Below are 19,174 nucleotides of genomic sequence, written 5' to 3' on the forward strand. Positions count from 1 at the left end.
GCAGAGCCCATCAACAAAACAAAGATAATATTTACTTAACAGGCTGTTGAAACTGACACACATGAGGTACTCAGGTTATTGCTATTTTGGTGATGAGCTTTGATGGTTTTTAAGTATGTTCTTTGCTGCCTCTTAGCACGTACTCCTCAGCTCTTTGCAATATAGCTGCTCTCCGTGCGTGACTCAGCCTCCATGTGCCAACACTCCAGCTCTCGCCTAGGGACACTGTGTCCCAGCCCCTCCATGAATGACACATCCATTGCTAAATGCCAGATATGTCTTCTCTCTCCCGGATAAATCAGAGGCGTGGAATCCTACTTTAATATGTTGAGTTACTGGCAGGTTTTAGGTTCAACACTCCAATTGATAACCACTGGTACAATTCGGTCAAGTTCAATGTAAGGTTTTCTGCAGTTTCTTTCCCCTCCAATTTTTCATCCACACTGAAACACAGATTTCCTTATACCATTATCCTGCTTAAAACTTTTCTTGTCTCCCCACTGCCAATAAAATGAAGTCCGATGGTTTCACCATGACATGAAAAGCCATTCACAATCTGGTCCCCACTTACACTTCCAAACCCACCTCTCTCCACTCCTGTCCTTTCCACTCTCATCCTCCGCTTTGAGTCACACAGATCTGCTTGCGGTTTTGCAGATCAGCCAGGCGCTCTCATGTTCTGTGCTTTTGCATATATGCTGTTTTGATTAAAATGTGCTTCCTTTTTGTTACAAGTGGCCTGATTGTAATTCATCTCTTCTCTAAATCTTCTCCAACCCTTTAGAAGCCTTAGCTAGTCTCTCCTTTATGTGTCTGACACATTTATAAACACGTCTATTTTTGCATTTGTGACATCATATCATAATTCCTTTGTCTATATGGCTGCAGAAACCAGATCTCGTTCATCTCTGCACACTAAAGAATGAGATTTGGCTTACTAGATGCTTAGTGAATGCCTATTGAGTGGATAAAAGAAGGATGGAATTCCTAACCATCTATGATTGACTGTTTACATGAATGTAGGATTAGGAGAGCGAGATGGTGGGAAGATTTCTGTACCAGAAGCAGAAGTAGCAAAGTAGGAAAAAGGTGGGGGGGAGGCCTTTTTGAGTGAGGAAAGACATTTTAAATATACTTAAAAATAATTTTAGCTATTTCAAAGATTATATATGATTTTTAAAAAGTGATTAACACAGTAGTGAGGATATATTTAAAAAATCACAAATCAAGAAAAATAAATTAGCTTTAATTTAGAATATGGTGAAAAAGTACCAAAATACTCAGCTCATAAAACAGGAACAAGCAGATAAGTCAGAAGACTTTTTAAGTCTTCTGAATGATATATGTAAAATTTTGTGGGTAAATGCATTTTTTCTGGAGAGATGGGTTTTTTTTTTTTTGAGTCAAAAGGATTTATGACTTGAAGATGTTTGAGAATCACTACCATTAAATTCCACCCTATAAAATATAAACCAATAGTTGATGGGAGAAAATTATTGTTAGAGTGATGAGACTATGTTTAGGAATTTAACCACATAATCCTGCTGCACCACAAATATTTTCTCGAGATCCTCCCCTGAAAGGGGAGTTATTAAACCCAGTAAAAAAAGCTAATAATTTGGCTAGATGTCAACAAAATTCTTAGGTATATTCCACAACATTTTATCCCTGAACAAAAAAATCTCCTGATTGAGAAAATCCTTTTAAGTTTGTGTAATAGGTTTATTCTAAACCGACCACCATCACCCTGCAGACAGGAAAGACTCTTCCAGCCTCCACGGGCCTGCTGGAGCGCCAGGCACACTGCTCTGACCAGGGAAACCTGTGCTTCCTGCCATGTGCCTCACACTGTGTGGGGTCAGTTACATCACTCCTACCTACTTCTTTACCATTCTGTCCTATCCATGGTAACCAAAAAATGACAGGGGCATAGGGCTTAAGCCTACACCATTGATGGTTTAGAATTTCTAGAAGGCAATTTCTCGACAATGTATTTACAGTTATAGACATTTAATACCCTGTGAAGTTTCAAGCGTGTCCATCCCCCAGCTCTGACTCGGAGGGGGCAAGGGCAATATATGTAACCTAAACATTTGTACCCCCATGATATGTTGAAATAAAAAATAAATAAAAAATAAAGAACTTGGAACAGTGGAAAAAAAAAAAAAAACCCTATGAAGTTACAAAAATGTTGAATGCCCTGTGACCTGGTCACTCCAACCTTGTTTTTCTGTTTTGAAAAAATAATCCGAAAGACACAGAAAGTTATGTACACAAAAATGTTTCTTATACTGCTATCTGTAATTGTAAAGAAGAATAAATAGCTTAAGTTTCTAAAAATAAGGGAATGGTTTAAATATGCTATATTCATACAATAATACCTTGGTACAGCCATTAAATATTTATGGTTTTTTGATAACATGAGAAAATTCCATAGAGAAAGGGTTGCAGGAATATAACAAAATGGAAATAATAGTTGTGTTTTTGCGATGGGATTAGGAGAATTTTTTTTTTGGCCTCATAATATTTTGCTATGTTTTCCAAATATTTTATAATGAGATAAGTCGCTTTTTATAACGAGATAAGACAACACTCAGAAGGGGAGGCATTGAGAACAGAAAGGGCACCAGCTTCAGAAGCAGAGACTGGGTTCCGGTCTTGGCCCTGCCATTGTCTAGGTTAGTTACCTTGGTCGTGTCTCTTCTCTCTGGGCCGTGTTTGCAAAAGATGATGGCTGGACTCGTGGATTTCTAACGTCCCTCCTGATAACTCCCAAGTTTTTATTTCAATCAGATCTTACCTAGTTATCTCAGGGGAAATCTCTTTTGTCCCTGTTTGGAGGCAAGCTGGGGCCTGATCCAGGCTGGCAGACACAGGGCTGTGGCCGACAGCCAGACGTCTAGAAAGAGCTGTGCATTCTGAGGTCATGGGGACTTGACCAAGACCTGAGTCATTTCCATCTAAGACTGTTCACATCTCAAACCTCACCCTCCATACTTACTTTCCTCCAGTTAACTTGTTTTGCTTTAAACATCAGCTTTTACATAAAAGACTTTTTAAAATTTAGCAAATTCTAGTTTCATTGAATTATAGATTCTTACATTATTTGGTTCCTTTCTTTTTGTTACACCTATAGTTTCATGTCATAATATAGGTAACTGGCTTTTCATGGGCTGGCATTTCACCTCCAAGAAACTCCTTTGTAAAGAACATTGTATCTATCTATTTTGAGAGAGATTTTTTTTTTCCTATGTTCCCTCCCCAGTCTTGCCAATATTGAGTGAGAACCCTTGATGCTCAGTTCCAAGACCTGACTGGCCAGGTATCTCAGTTCAAGCACTTTTCCTAGCTTTCCTTCCATTTGTCCCAGATTCCTGCAAAGGACCAAGGGTCCAGGATAGAATTTGAGGACTGGAAGGAATCTTCCTGGTCATTCCACCCTAATTCCTCATTCTATAACAGAATACCAAGGGCCAACAAGATTATGTGATAGGCCAGTGGAGGCCTGGCTTGGGGGAGAACCAAAAGAAAAAAAAAGAAAGATATAACTGATAACCACATGTCCATTATCCAAAATTAATGGACATTAATATTTGGCTATATTTGCTTTAGACATTTTTTTAAGAGATGGGGTCTCACTATGTTGGGCAGTTTGGCCTTGAACTCCTAGGCTCAAGGAATCCTCTTGCCTCAGCTTCCTGAGTAGCTGGGACTATAGGTATGTGCCACCATGCCCACAGCTTTAGACCTTTTTAAAGCAATAAAGCATTACAACTAGAGCTAAAGTTCTATCTGCAAACTTTTCCTTCTTTTCTCTCCCAGGAGTAGCCACAATCTGGACGATATGTATCCTTCCCTCTCCTCTCGCTGCTATTGCAAACAATGTTGCAATGAACATTCTTGTAACTATCTTTTTCATACAAGGGCCATATCCACAAGTGGAATTTCTGGTTTTGAGCATTTTTGACTTGATCAGATTTGACACAATCATTCTCTAAATTGGTTCTTCTATGCCAACCCTTGGTAGTGTCAAACTCTTTAAGTTTTGCCAGTCTAATAGACATAAAATGAAATTTCACTTCTATTTTAATTTCCTTACCAGTGAAAATGAGAACATTTTCATATGCTTATTGGCCATTAGGGTTTCATTTTTTGAAAAATGACTGTTCATATTCTTTGCTCATTTTTATATTGGGTGATTTGTGATTTGTATTAATTCATAGAAGTTCTTAATATATTCTGGATACAATATAACAAATATTTTCATCTAGAAATGTGGCTTGACTTTTAAATTTGTTGACAGTGTCAAACAGGGATCAGAACTTTTAAATTTTAACATGTAAAATTTATTGATATTTTGTAACAGCTTAGTGAAATATAATTCACATACCATAAAATTCACCCTTTAAAAGTGTACAATTCCATAGTTCTAGTGTATTCACAGAGTTGTGCAACCACCACCACTATCTAATGGATAATTTATGACTTGTACTTTTTGTGTTTTTCCTATCCCGAAGTCATAAAGATCTCTCTTATATTTTATTATAAAAGTTTTTAGGTTTTTCATATTTTAGGCATTTAAACCAGTTAGAAGTTATTTTTGGTAGAGTTTTTTTTATATTTATAACCAATTATCCTATCATCATTTACTTAACAGTCTGTCCGTTATTTAGAATTTTTAATTCTATTGCTATTAAATTCTGAGTTTTTATATACCATATGCTTGAATGTGTGTGGGCTCTACATTCCATTTATTTGTCTATCCCTCTTACATTGTTGTAAGTCGTTAGCTTTATAACAAGTCTTTACATTTGATAGAACAAATCTCACCCAGCTTGTTCTTCTTCAAAAGTATTTGGACTATTTTTGGCCACTTGCTCTTCCATATTAATTATAGGATTAGTTTGTTAAGTTCTAGCAATCCTATAGGACTTTCTTTTTTAAATTGAAATTACTCTGAATTTAGAGATCCAGAACTTTATATATTTTCTTGGATTTTCAATGAGGATAATTATATTATCTATACATAAGAAGAAAATTTTCTGATTATTGTATTTCCTTCTTATAAAAATAGTTTTACCTTATTGCATTGGCCAGTGCTAACACAGTGTTGAGCGGATGCAGTAATGAAGGGTATCTTATCATTTTTCCTGATCTTAATGGGAATGTTTTAAAGTCTCACATTAAAGTATGATGTTTGCAGTAGGTTTTTGATGGGGACGTTTTAAAAAAAGTCAGGATAAGGATGATCCTTTCTATTACTGGTTTGCCAAGATGTTTTAACATAATTTTGTGTTAAAGTTTATCAAATGCTTTTTCTGCATCTATTTTTCTGCAGCTGTCTGGTGGGAGGTTAGGTGCTGCCCATAGTTGTAGAACTTTTCCTCCTAAAGCAGTTGTATACGGATGTTCTATAACTACCACTATAAGATGTTTTTATTCTTTAGCTTAGTTGTATATTTTGAAGCATCTCTAAGCCTTCTGGACAATTGCAGTTTGCTCTAAGCAGTTAGTTGCCCAGCGCACCTTGTGTTTAAGAGATTTTCTACTCTTGGGGCTGGGCCAGTGATGGCTTTGCCGGCACCATCCATTTGGGAATCACCATATTCCTAGCTCAACCCCATTCCACTCTGCGAGCCAAGAGAGTTTCTTAGAGACTAAAGAGGAGTGAGACATGCAACAAAACACTTTAGAGCAGGGCCTCACATCAGCCGCATCTCTGATGAGCTGAAGGAATAAGATAAACAACACATAATACACACACAACAGAAAATTATAGGGTCAGTAATTTTCTCACTATGCATTAACATGAAGAAAAGTAAAACACGCAGCTGTGGACATTTGCTGGTCATTTTCCTCAGAGGAGCTTTCCTTCCTTACCAGAAGGTGGCAGAGAGGGTGCACTTTAAACTATCCCCCCCTTTTACAGAAAAACTTTTTTTTAAAAAAGTGTAAAGAGCAAGACAATAACTCTTACAACTTAGAACTTTTAACCTTTAGAAATATACAGATTTTCTGGTTCTGTTATTTACCATAGTTATTAGAAATATTTCTAAGAGTGACTAGAGATAACCGTTATTGAAATCTATACCATATGGGTTGGGTAAAACATATTGGGCTATAACAAAGAAATATGAATCTGTCTAGAAGTTATGAATATGTGCTATGTGATCTGAAAAAATGAGTTCATTATAATTAGTGGAAAATATTTTAAGGCAACTGAAAAATAAAAGAAAAATTTTTATATGCCACTGATTTACAGAAATCCCAATTTGCAATATGAAAATGTCATTTATAAAGCAGTATTCACTGTTATAAATTATGTTATAATGTCCTAGATGATAACCAAAGTCCTTCTTCCACTAATATAGTATATTTCTTGTTTTAGAGAAGAGAGTATGAAAGATAAATGACTCGCCTATGGCTACATAATAGCTAGTGAGAGAATTGTCTCTAAAACCTGAGTTTTCTGACCCTTCATCAATGTCACCATCTGTCTATAAAAAGACAAATCTCTGCAGAAAGCTAAGTTAGCTATAGCTTTTGCCCGTAAGAAAACAGTGTAAGTTCACTACAGGTTTGTTTAAAATGGTGGTTCATGTCTGTAATCACAGTGACTCCGGAGGCTGAGGCAGGATGATTGCTTGAGGCCAGGAGTTTGAGACCAACCTGGGCAATATAGAAAGACCCCATCTCTAAAAAATAAAAATAAAAATAAATTAGCTGGGCATGGTGGCGCATACCTGTAGTCCCTGCCACTCGAGAAACTGAGGCAGGAGGATAGCTTGAGATTAGGAGCTCAAGGCTGCAGTGAGCTATGATTGTGCCACTGCACTCCAGCCCGGGCAACAGAGTGACACCCTATCTCTAAAAAATAAAATTCAAAAAATGGCACATAAGTCAAAATGATGGTGGTACATCCAAAGGCAGGTTTACTTTGAAAAGGAAAGTGCTCCTGAGGAGTCCCTAGGGTCTGAGTCCACAGGGGATGACCGCCAGGTGAAGAAAGATGGAATGGGACAATTCCCAGTGAGAGCTGAAAGTGTAGGGAAGGAGGGAGGGGGCCACGAGTGCTCCCAGCACTGAGCTTCCTGGAGGCAGAGGTGTTGCAGAGCAGCAGCATCGCAGCGCAGGGAAACAGGGCAGCCGGAACCGGGAGGGGCAGAGACAGCCCACATGCTGACCGGGCCCCGACGAGAACAAAACAAGATGAGTTTAATGGTCTTTGCTGGTCGGCTTTACTCACAAAAACAGTTTCCACCAAATCCAGTCCCTGACTTATGATAGCAAATAATATACCACAATCCTGTCAGTGGCTCCTCTCCCTGAAAGCCTGATTTTAAACTATTGTGGAAGTGAAAAATTTAGAAGTAATGTTAAAAGTTGAGGTTTCCCTTCATAGAAGTCAGATCTGTTTTTCAGAATCCTCTGCAGGTGTAGGGCTACAGAAACTTTAGACATTTGTGGCTTGGCAAACTTCTGCAAAGTTCCGTTCTGCTTTTCTCCTTGCTGCGGCCAGAGAATGCCGGCCCGTTCTGTAATGCGAGGTGTGTTTTGCCAGAAAACTCACATATTTGTGGGTGGAGTCAGTTGGGAGCCCAAAGAGATTTTTCAAAAGTCTGCGTAGGCCAAACACCGCAGGGACTTCCAAGGGGTGAAAAATAATACCGTGGGGGTTAGCAAATTTCCATTGTTTATGGAGCCCAAGGTGCAGCTCTGGAGACATGGCAAGCAAAGGATCGCGACGGGGGAGAGAGCTGGGTGAGCGTGTCCTGGGGCCTCCCACCGCATCACGTCCACGTGTTCCTGGGCAGTGGCAGAGGGGCCTCGGTCACCCTGGGCTACCTGGGTCACAGCCTAGCTAGGGTTCATCTTAACGTGGCTGCAAAACAGGTATCTCATTATAACTTGGAAACTTGGGAAGTACAGTTGTCCAGAGAGTTAAGTCGATGCACATAAATCAAGAGAATTGCAAAGTCATCTTAAAATAGTAGATCTCAATTTAGGGGAGTTCACAAGTCTCTTAAAGAACTGATAAGAAGCTATTCACACAGCCCCCTCAGCTCCAGCCCTCCTGGCCCCTGCAAAATGTGCATGTGTACGGTATGTGATATTATCTACAGTTCAGAGATGCTCGGGCCCAGGTTAAGGCCTAAGAAACCCTGGCTTGAGGACACAGAATGGCCCTAGGGTAAGGCAAGGTCAGACTGAAAGTGTTATTTCTGTTAATGAGTGAATGTGTCCATTAGAAAGGAGGTTTGTCTGCAGTTGGAAACACAGAAGAGCGAGCCAACGAGGCACAGGCTGCTGATGCCCACCCAAGGACAGTCCCGAATAGAGCCCGGGCCAGGGAACGCTGACGTTCCTGCTCCCTGACCTGGCTTTGCCCAGCATAGCCTCTGTCTACCTGGAGGACACGTCCAACAACTCCCAGCAAGTCTCCTCACTCCGACTCCATATTCACCGAGCAACTGTCTGACTAAAAGCCTCTTCTGCAGATCTGCCCACAGGGACAGAGTGATCTGGTCTTGCCAATGTGAACACCCCAGCGTGCATGGTAGTCACAGTCCACTCTGGAAATCAGTGAACTGGCATTCTGTTTTGCACATTGTCTCACGGGCTGTATGAGCTCACCCTTGAGACTTAGATCCAACAGCAGAGTGCTGGAAAAGTCAGATTTTCAAGCCTACCAGGCTGGGGTCTAGAACACCAAAGTGCCAGTTGGCATCTCCTGGCAACACTGGGCTGGCCACACACCCTCCCACTGGAAATGACCACACTTACCTTTTACAGGACATTGGATTGTCACATTTGCTTGAAGGGCTGCCTCCACGATGCCTCCAACCACGACAGAGAGATGGTTGTGCTCCGGTTTGGTGATATTTCTTTCAACAGACAAGATGACAGGTGCCTCTTAATTCAAAGGGAGCAGGAAACTACGTTAGGTTCAGGCTTTGCTCTTTGGTAAACCATGTTGCATTCGGTAAACTTTGCTGAGCTCTTGAGAGCAGGGGTGGAGTCCTGGTTCTCTCTGCATCCCTCATGGTGCACCACTGGGACCTGCACCTGTGTTGCTGGAGGTGCTCAGTGGACAGACAGAGGGATGGATGGATGGACGGTTATATGCATTCAAAGGTGTATCGGAATGATCATATATAGACTATGAGGATATTTTAGTTTTATAATCAACATTGAAGATAAATTTCTCTTTGATAATTTGAAAAAGAAGGAATTCAGAAGTTTGCAAGAGGCAAAGGAGGCATGGCAAGGCAGGAATAACATCTCTGCAGTGCAGCCCTGGATAAGTTAAAGCAGGGCCAAATCACACCAGAGCTCAGGACACCTAACTCTTTTTCTGGAAGGAGGGATGTGAGATATTGCGGGAGGGGCTGATGAATACAGAGCCGGAGGTCCTGATCCAGTTTGTTGTCCCTGGTAGGAGTTACCCCAGATGGAGAAGCCTCTAGGAGCCCTCTCACATTGACCTAAGAATAGTAAAAGGTTCTATTTGACTTAAACATTTATCAAGTGCCCACCCTGTGGTCTGCGCCACGGTACAAGATGAGAAGTATCTCCTCTCCTGATAAGCACAAAGGCTGCTGATGCAGGGAGCGATGCAAGCAGGTGTTTTCTAATATAAATGTGGTGCCTGACCCTCATAAAGTCTCTCTGTATACACCAGAACAGGCATATACTGTACGTGCCAGAGCCAGGCTGACATGCAGATGCCAGGATATCACCAGGGTTCAGAGCTCATTCAAAGCCATACTGGAGAAAGATTAGGCAGGCAGGAGGCCACGATTCCAGTGAGGCCTCTTCTAACAAGCTGTATGTGCGCCTGGGCAAAAGCTTCCCTGCCTGGGCTTCAGTGTGAATCTCAGTAAAAGACAAGGATTGAGCTAGAAGACCTCTTGGGTCTCTTACAACTGCAGTTCTCTCACTCAATGTGTGGTTCAGAGAGGCCCTTTCTGACCCTACTTAAATAAACTCATTTCAATCCAAAAGAGAAAAGCCATTACTATTTAAAGACTATTAACTGCAAAGAGGCCTACTTAAAACATTATTTACATTTCTCTACACTGGAGAAAGTCTCAAGAGAGAAAATGTCTTAAGTGCCCAATTTATGAAATTGTATGAGGTTATCACAAATGGATTAGACCTGTCTGCAAGAGAAAGTCAAAGTTAACATTTTAATTAACATAAAATAAATATCTACATAAATTTTGCATGGAAAAAATAACAATAAAAACAAGGCCACAAAGAGTCAAGAATCATTCGAGGACTTTTACTTTTTGGATTTTAATACTTAACAAATTAATTTATTAACTCACTCCAGAAACATACTGTGTGTCTGATGAGCTGGACGGTGGGAGTACAAAGTTGAAGAACACACATTCTTGCCCTCAAGGGATTCACAGACCCACGGGAGACAGCAATTACTACACAAGGGTGTGGGTGCTGAGACAGAGAAAGGGGCTGGTTACCCAGGGGTCAGGGAAGGCAACGTCCTACGAGGGGACCTTTGACAGAGCATTCCTGTGCCTGAGCTCGGCTGCAGAGTTTGGTTTCCCTACGCTGCAGTCAGCACTCACATGCAAGCTCCTGGAGGGAGACGCTGCTTCCTCAACCAATTTATCACCCGTGCATAGTTAGTGCCGGAAAGAGCTGGTATTGGTAACCACGTATTCTGGGGAAGAGAATCTAGGACCATGCTTAGGGGACTAAATGTTCCATTTTTTCCTGGAGTGTATGGGATGGTGGAGAATCATCCTGAGGACTGAAAAGACAGGAATCCTTTGTCTGGGAGAGGGCTTTGGTTGTCACACCTCGTTCTCTGATCCCTGAGGAACTTGAACCAGCTCTACCAGGAATCTGGATAATTCTGGGATGGGCTTACGGGGAGACTTGAGAGCTGCAAGGCGGGCTCCCATCCCTCCAGGGATTCCAGAACCCTGGAGCTGGTGCTCTCTGCAAAGGAGCTGATGCTCACAGGACAGAACCACCCAGGAGGACCAAGACACAGAAAACCAAGGCCTGCAGCCCCTGCCTTGAGAAGGCAGCCAGGGAAGGGCTCCTACAGATTCAAGGACCTTTTAAAATCAACTGGTCCAACCTCCTCATTTGTATTGATAGATGTGAAGTACCTGCCACAAAGCTCAACCCTGGTTGACTAAATGCTGGATTCTAATCTCTGATATTGTCCATCTTTTCACCTTAGTCCATCTGAGCCACAGATACCAGAAACCACGGAGTAGGGAGTTGTGGGATGGCTGTTTTGTTTTATTTTTAGTCCCAGAACATGAGCTTTCCACAAGGAAGCATTTCCTACAATCTTATTACCTAAAAATGTTCCTTTATAAGAAATGCACATTTTAATATCAAAATGACATTGTCCATCTCCTATGAAGACACATACTAATTTACTGTTACAACTTCCTGGAAGTGTTTCTAAGGATTGGCAGGTATGCCACCGGGAGGTATATGCCATCCTGTAAAGGATAATTATTCTCTTTCATTGGCTGGTGGAACTCTAAAAATGCAAGTCCATAACATCAACTCTGCCAATGAAACCCTATCTCATTAATTCCCAATTCTTAGAAAGCCAGCTCTAGAGCAGCCATTTTTAAAATGTGGTCCTCAGATCACCAGCATGGGGCATAATTTAGGATTATGTTAAAAATGCCAGTTCGCAGACTCCATGCCCAAGCTGAGTCAGAACCTCCCGGGGTGGGTCCAGCAATGTGTGCTTTAACAAGCCCTCCAGGGGATTCTGACGCATGCGAAAGGAAACTGCTGCTTTAGAGTTTGATGTTCAAAACAAGCAAACAAAAAACAGGCATTCTGGGTTTCGACCACGGGAATTACCTGCATACAGCACAGAAGAACTCTCCATATCTGAACCGAGATGATTAGCTACGGAACACTCATATATTCCTTGTTCTTTCCTTGTAGGATTCCGTATCTGCATCTTCCCAGCTCCATCCAAAATTATTCTGTAGAACAGTTAGAAAGAGAACGCATTCATGTAACATTGAACTGCTCAAGGGTCACAGAGGGTTTCAGAGAAAGAAGACTGCAAAATGACAGGCATGGGCTGGCAGGGTTCCCTGAGGATGATCTTCTCAAGCACCTGGCCTGTAGGCAGGAAACTACAGAGACCAGGACAAGTCTGTCCTCTTCCTTAGAATCATAGCAACAGTGGAGCTGGACAGTGTTTGGAGATCCAGTCTTCCCATCCCACTGTACATGAGAACAGACTTTTCTGGATGGACTCAATGCTTAATCTGCCACTTTCAAAAAAGACAACCTAGCAAACCTATTCATTTGCTGGATGTTAAATCTTCGTTTTCTGCCCAAATCCGTCTAACCAACTGCAGGTGTGGATTTTCAGTTTGGATTTTCACACTGGGAGTGCGTGGGCTTTGGTTAAGACTGCTTTTGCGATGGATCATTGTCTCATTATTACCGTGTGAGTTGAGGTAGCAATGCTAAGGCTGTGGTATATACGGGATTTGGACCACGCTGTTAGGAATTAGGGCTCAGCTGCATGAGTTCACTGCAGTTTCCCAGTTACTGATATTGCTGAAAACTGGCACGTACATCCCACCTCGAGAATCAGAGTTGATGAGGTGTATCCTGATTAGATAATTATTCAGAGAAGTGGGGAAGAGCCCTTGTTCTGCTTTTACTTTAATTTTTTTCTTAGCGATTTGAATCTGCTTCTACATCATCTGGGTCAGTGGTCTGTACACTATTTTTCCCTCTGCCCCATCCCACTTCATAGATCTTAGCAATGTGGACTATTCTGACCTCTAAATACTGTATGTTTCTTCATGAGTTGAGCTGGGCCGCTTCTTCATTTCCTGTCACTTCATGTCGCTCACCCCGTACTCCAGCCATAATGAACTTCTAACTGTTTCCAGAACATTCCATAATCTTTCACCACCCTGAGCTCTTGCATGTGTTGTTCACTCTGTTTGAAATCGCTTCCCCCTTTCTGGCAAACTCTGACCTACCCACTGAGTCCTGGATCAAGTGTAATTTCCCCTGTAAAAGTTTTCCCCAATGCTCCTGGAGTTATCTTCTGTCCCCTCTGGGCTCCTTCTTCTCTGGTTCATATATTTATTTGATGAAATGTCTATTTCTTTCCACTAGATTGTGATCGTTTCAAGGGCAGGGGCCAAATCTTATTCACAGCTGTGCATTCTCAGTGCTCGGCACAGCGACTTTTATACAGCAAGCTCTCAAAATGTCTGATGACTAAACGTAGGAATGACAGAATAGGACAGAATAGTGGCACAGGGTACAGGTCTGGGGACACCACCCCCCACCCCCAACACACCTAAGAAATACACAAAAGTGGGCACAAGTCAAAACTGCTCAAGTGTCCCAGAGCATGGCAAACCTGACTATTATTAGCAGGGCAAGAGTGTCCCTGTCAAATCCCTACTGAGAAGAAATTGTTGTTAAAGACAAAAGTCTAACCAGTAACCATACATGAACAATAAACACACCAAAATGTTTTCTTAAGTTATTTCATATATATGTTGGTATGATTGAGCAATTCTCAAATAATTCCCTGTTTGGTCAGCCTCAACTTAACAGTCCATGAGAAACCACTGAGGTTAGAAAGAGCTGAGCACACAGGAACCTTACAAGTACCAGCCTGGGTCCACCCCTGGGCTGCAGAACCGGCAGGTGGATCTAACGGATCTGACCTTGGCCTCTGCCCCACAATCTTACTCTTAACTTGAACTAATAACAAAGCTGATCTTTCCACAGACACCACCCCTAATTAATCCACACACAGCCTTCCCTTCCCAGCTGAGATTTCTTACAAAATTGGCCTCCGAACAGTACTCCACACCTACACAGTCTCCTCGCACTGGATACAGACTCACAGAAATTCCATTTCTGAATTACTTCAACTGAAAAGATTTGTGAGATTTAGAAAATACACTAAAGGTGACCTTTGTTATGTCAAGGAAATTAAACATAAATTGAACAAATTAATTGGGTAAGTTTCAGAGAAACAAATGGGAATCAAAATGGATCTTATTCTCCTAAAAAATTAAAACCAAACAATTTTACTAGACATATGAAATGGCTCAATTTCAAATGGCTGATCCTTAAAGTACGTAGAAACACATCTGAGTAGGATGTACCATGTGTCAAAACCTCTTTTTTATAAGAGCTCAGGAGTCTCAGCCTGAGAAACGCGTTATTTCCATTCCATCAAATCAAACTATTCAAAATCAACTCAACTCCACAAATATTTATTTAAACTGACCATACTTCACTGTGTCACTGTAGGATTTATGTGGCCACAGGTCAACTCATCACTTCAACCTTCTCAGCCTCTGTTCCCTTACAATTCATAAAATGAAATTGTTGAGTCAGATCAGCAGTCTTCAAAGCTTGACCCCCCCATATAATCCATGAAGTCAAGTCATTTTCATAATAATACTAAGCATTTAAACTATTTTCATAACAATACTAAACCACTGTTTGCCCTTTTCACTGTGTTGACCTTTGCACCGAGAGTGCAGAGAAAGGCAGTGCAGGGAGAGCTGGCACCGTAGCTTGACCAGGGCAGTGGCCTCACGTTGCACCCTAGTGACTGCATTCTTGACTTGCAGTAGAAACAAAAATGCCAGTTTCATTTAAGAATGTCCTTAATGAAGTAGTAAAACTTATTAATCTTGCTAAATCTTGACCCTTGAGTCCACACGTTTTTAATAACCTGCATGACAAAATGGGAAGAACCCACACAGCACTCCTGCTGCTTGCTCAAGAATAACGCGTCAGCGTGAGTGCTTGAGTCGCTGACTGGCTGCTCTCCTCATGGAATAAGAATGGACATGCTTGAAGCTCTGACTCGGGGGGGATGGGCGGTACATGGGCAATATATATAACCTGAACTTTTGTACCCCCATAATAAGCTGAAATAAAAAAAAAAAAAAAAAGAATGACTGACAAACTGTGACAAAAAATCCCCATTATGATTCAAACTGGGGTATTTGGCAGATACATACATTGTTTTAAATGAATGAAGTGAGCTGGACAATTCAAGGAAACAACTGATAGTATTTGTTGCCAATAATAAAACTTGAGCTTTCAAGTGAAAATCAGAATTTTGGAAAACTAGTAATAGTATCCACCATTGCGAGCTTGACAGCTTCCCAAAAATTAAAGACTTTTCTGTAAGATATGTGATGAGATTAAAGAATATGTGTATTTTTTATAGTGTAACAAAAGAAATGTACCAATATTTGGAAGATCTGTATAACTCAGTGAGCCAATATTTTCCAAATGACCAAAATATAATGTTACAAAATCTTGCATGGGTAAAAAAATCTATTCAAAGTGTAAGATAAACCAATAGATTTTCATGAACAGAGTACTAACATTTCATTAACATGGCTTCAGATTTCACATTCCACCTAACACTTGAGAAACCACCATTTGTCCAGTTTTAGTGTATTAAAGAATATTCACAGCGATCTGTAAGAGTATCAAAATATTCCTTCTTTTTCCAACAAATGTATCTGTATGAGGCCCATTTTTTTCTCCATATACTTCAACTAAAACAACATATCATAACAGATGCAGAAATAAGACTCCAGCTGTCTTCTATCATGCCAGATATTGAAGAGATTTGTGAAGATGTAAAGTAATTCCACCATTATCAGTAATTTTGACTGGATAGGGGAAGGGGTGGGATAATGTTTTTCAAAAAAGTGTGTTATTTATGTGAACATGTGATGGTCTTGTTTTTCCTAAATGGATTAATAGAGATTTTTAAATGTTTCTTGGTTTTAATTTCTAATAAGGCAAGTAGCAAGACATAACTCACATTTCAAAAGCTCTTTGAGCTTCTCAATCACTTTTAAGTTTAAAGGGGCCCAAGACCAAAAGCTCTGAGAACTGCTAAGCTTTGATTCCACTTCTAAAATTTCACTTCTTGTTCAGAGTGCTAGGATAAAAAATCCAAATATTAGATTTTTTTTCCTACCTTTTCAATTTAAGACATGGCCTAATAGTTTATTATAAAAAAATTGAATTTTACCTAGATCTCTTATGATGTTTCACATGTTAGGCTTAATGCACAAAGAACATGATAAAAACAAAACTTGCATTTTGAAAGTACCTTATGGTCTGCCAAACAATTTTACATCTGCTGTTTTGTTTGTGTCTCCTAACAATCTCTAGAGACAGATAAGGTATAGCTTGAGCTCTTAAACACAAATTAAAAGAAAGTACAATTTCTATAGTTCTTTGTATACAAACAGCAAGATCTGAAGACAGTAATGAATGCAAAAGTAAATTAATATCTGTTATTCCTGCTGTTTTATGTAAAATAAATGAAATGTGACATTTTTGCACTGCCATAGAGATCACAATAATATATGACTCAATATTGTTTTGAACATCTCACAAAACTGATTCTTATCATCTAAACTTTTGGATTGTATGACATAAAAATTGCATGATAATAGAAAATTACTTCAGATATGCCACATGTCTATTAAGGCTACGATTAATATTTGTATGATATTTAAATACCACTGGTGGTCTTCAGGAGATACAACCCTGGTTCTAAGTGGCCATGGAATAGCCATGGGACTCTCTTTCTCAACGAGCTCATCAGAAAGGTTAACCCTTGCCCTGACAACCTCCCGGGGCTGATGTGAGCTCAAATGAGATCCCACACTCCTAGATACAGAAGAGCTCTATGAATTCTGATTTGCAGATCCAACATAATGTAGGATTACTATTAGCATGCTTACTTTTTTAATAGTCTTATGTTGATTCATTTTCAAATGGTAAGTGCTGTGCAAGGGAGAGTCTACACAGGCATCAATTCATTCCCACTGTATCCAGTCTTGTATCACGCCTACGTGGTAGTGACTCGGACAATACGATGGTTTAAGTTACAAAATTCCAATGCACATGTGAAAAACATATCCTAATATTTTTGAGTTTCTTTCCTAAAGAATCCTGTTGGAAACAACACATTCTTAGGAGATGGAATTTGAAAATATTTTCAAGGAAACTGGAAGAGCCATTAAGAAGGTCCTAGAAAAATGAGTACTGCATTCTCACTTTACTTACTTTACTGAGGGCTGCAGCAACGCTCCGTCCTTGGTCCATGTGTGTGTGGCCTCGCTGGGGGTCGTGAGCTCACACAGTATGTTAATGACCTCTGTCCTTTTTGTAATATATACTGTATTTCCAATCCTTGAATTTATGGTTTTATTAAACGAAATTGAGGGAAGCTGGCTTTGCCTGATGAGAACGGGTCTCTTTGTCTTGGGGGGGTTGCCCGAGGTTTTCGCATCCGAGCTTTGGGGCACACTCGCCGCTTCCCCCCTGAGCTGAACGGGAGGCGGCTCTTCCTGGACACCCCTCCACTGCCTGTGTGTGGGCTGCGCCCTCGCTGACTCAGCCACCAGCTGATAGATCACCTGGGATGCCAGGTCATCGCTCACCTCCCCGGTTTCCACCAGCTGACTCATGTTTCTTATCAGTTCATTGAACTGGGCCATATCCATGCTGTACGCCCCCTGTTTAACCGCCGCTTCAAACTGCTTATTCTTAAACTCCCAGGAGTTGGTGCTTCCTGCAGAATTGCTGCAGGGGCCTAACAGAGCCCTCAAGAAAGGCTGGTTGTTAATTTGGCTGTCACCCAGGTAAAGCTCGTTTTTGTTACTCCACGTTTGCCGCATTTTATGTCCCGTGACTCCCAAACTACTGGCTTCGTTGTGGTCCATCCCAGGATGTTCCCTCGGGTGCTCTCTGAGGGCTGGGTGTGCGATGAGCCGGTTGTCAGTACCGATGAGCTTGAGCACAGCTGTGTCCCGCGCAGAGCCGGCGATGCACCGGTACACGCCGATGTCGCGGGCGGCAAGACTGTGGATTTTCAGTGAGCCAGACTTGGTGATGCCCAGCCGCTTGGAGTTCTGCAGGCAGCGGCCGTCCTTCTCCCACTGGATCAGAGATTTCTGGAATCGTCGCACTGGGCACTTAATAATCACGGACGTGTTGGGCAGCAAATAGGCCCTGCTGCCGATGGTCAAGTTGATTCGCTTCTCTTCCCGGGTCTGAATGTAGACTCTCTGCACACCGAGGATCTGAGGACCCTGCTCACCGAGTTTTGTCTTCATCTCTGGTTTCACTTCTGCAGGGAAAAAAGAAAGGAAAAAAGCAAACAAACATCTCGAAAATAAAAACTTTTCATAATAATCTTCCAAGGCTGATGCAAGCCAACAAATGCATCTTTTTAAATCTTTTAAAACATTTGAGAATGAAAACACGAATAAGGTAGAACCAGCACTTTGAAGCCAGACAAATCTTATACACCCATAGATTGGGGTAAATTTCATAACTTGCACTTCAGCAACAAAGAACACAAGTGTAAGTGAATTGATAAAAACATGTAAATTGTTTCACAAAACTTTGGTTTGGCGAGGCATGAGGCTAAATGGCTCAATGAAATATAGGGAATGGTTATTTCTAGATTTAGGGAGTATTTGTTCTAGGCCATGATCATACGATAGCTTCATAATCACCCAGCCTCTGGGTACATGTTTTCACCGACAAGGAGTTAGTCTGATATACTGGCCCTCCACCATCTGGTAGGGAGGCCCTCAGGGAGGTAGTCTGGCTTGGAGCCGTGGTGTACATCAAATTTGAGCAAGGAAGTGAGAGTGGGAACATGACTGAACGTATTGGAAGTCTGAAAAGGAAGATGAAGTTGGCCAACTGTAGAACACCACCCGAACATGTCAATTAAAGTAGCATGGAGGGGCTCAGGAAGCAACGGAGAGCTGTGATCAAAAAAGAAAAGGTAAAGGCAGGTGCAGTGACTCTCTCCTGTAATCCCAGCACTTTGGGAGGCTGAGGTGGGAGGATTGCTTGAGCCCTGGAGTTCGAGACCAGCCTGGGCAACATAGCAAGACCCTGTGTCTACAAAAAATAAAAAAATTAGCCAGTTGTGATGGTACACACCTGCAGTCCTAGCTACTAGGGAGGCTAAGGCAGGAGGATTGCTTGAGGAGTTGTTATATATGTTATATATGTTATGATATGTTGTTTTAGTTGAAGTATATGGAGAAAAAAATGGGCCTCATAACATAACAGATGGGAAAACTGAGACTCACAGCGATTAAAT

At 41.2% G+C, this 19,174-nt stretch overlaps 1 protein-coding gene across 1 annotated transcript in view; it reads right to left on the reverse strand.

Annotated features, from left to right (window-relative positions):
- The window catches only part of ADAMTSL3 (ADAMTS like 3), a 277,061-nt gene that overhangs the window by 33,702 nt on the left and 224,185 nt on the right, over nt 1-19,174 (reverse strand). Inside the window, exons 20-22 of the mRNA XM_069465643.1 lie at nt 17,116-18,181; nt 11,866-11,993; nt 8,785-8,913 (exon numbers count right to left, since the gene is read on the reverse strand). Of these exons, the coding sequence (XP_069321744.1) occupies nt 8,785-8,913; nt 11,866-11,993; nt 17,116-18,181 (1,323 nt within the window). The remainder of the gene's footprint in view (nt 1-8,784; nt 8,914-11,865; nt 11,994-17,115; nt 18,182-19,174) is intronic.

Source organism: Eulemur rufifrons, chromosome 3 (genome assembly GCF_041146395.1).
Source record: "Eulemur rufifrons isolate Redbay chromosome 3, OSU_ERuf_1, whole genome shotgun sequence".
Lineage (NCBI taxonomy): Eukaryota > Metazoa > Chordata > Mammalia > Primates > Lemuridae > Eulemur > Eulemur rufifrons.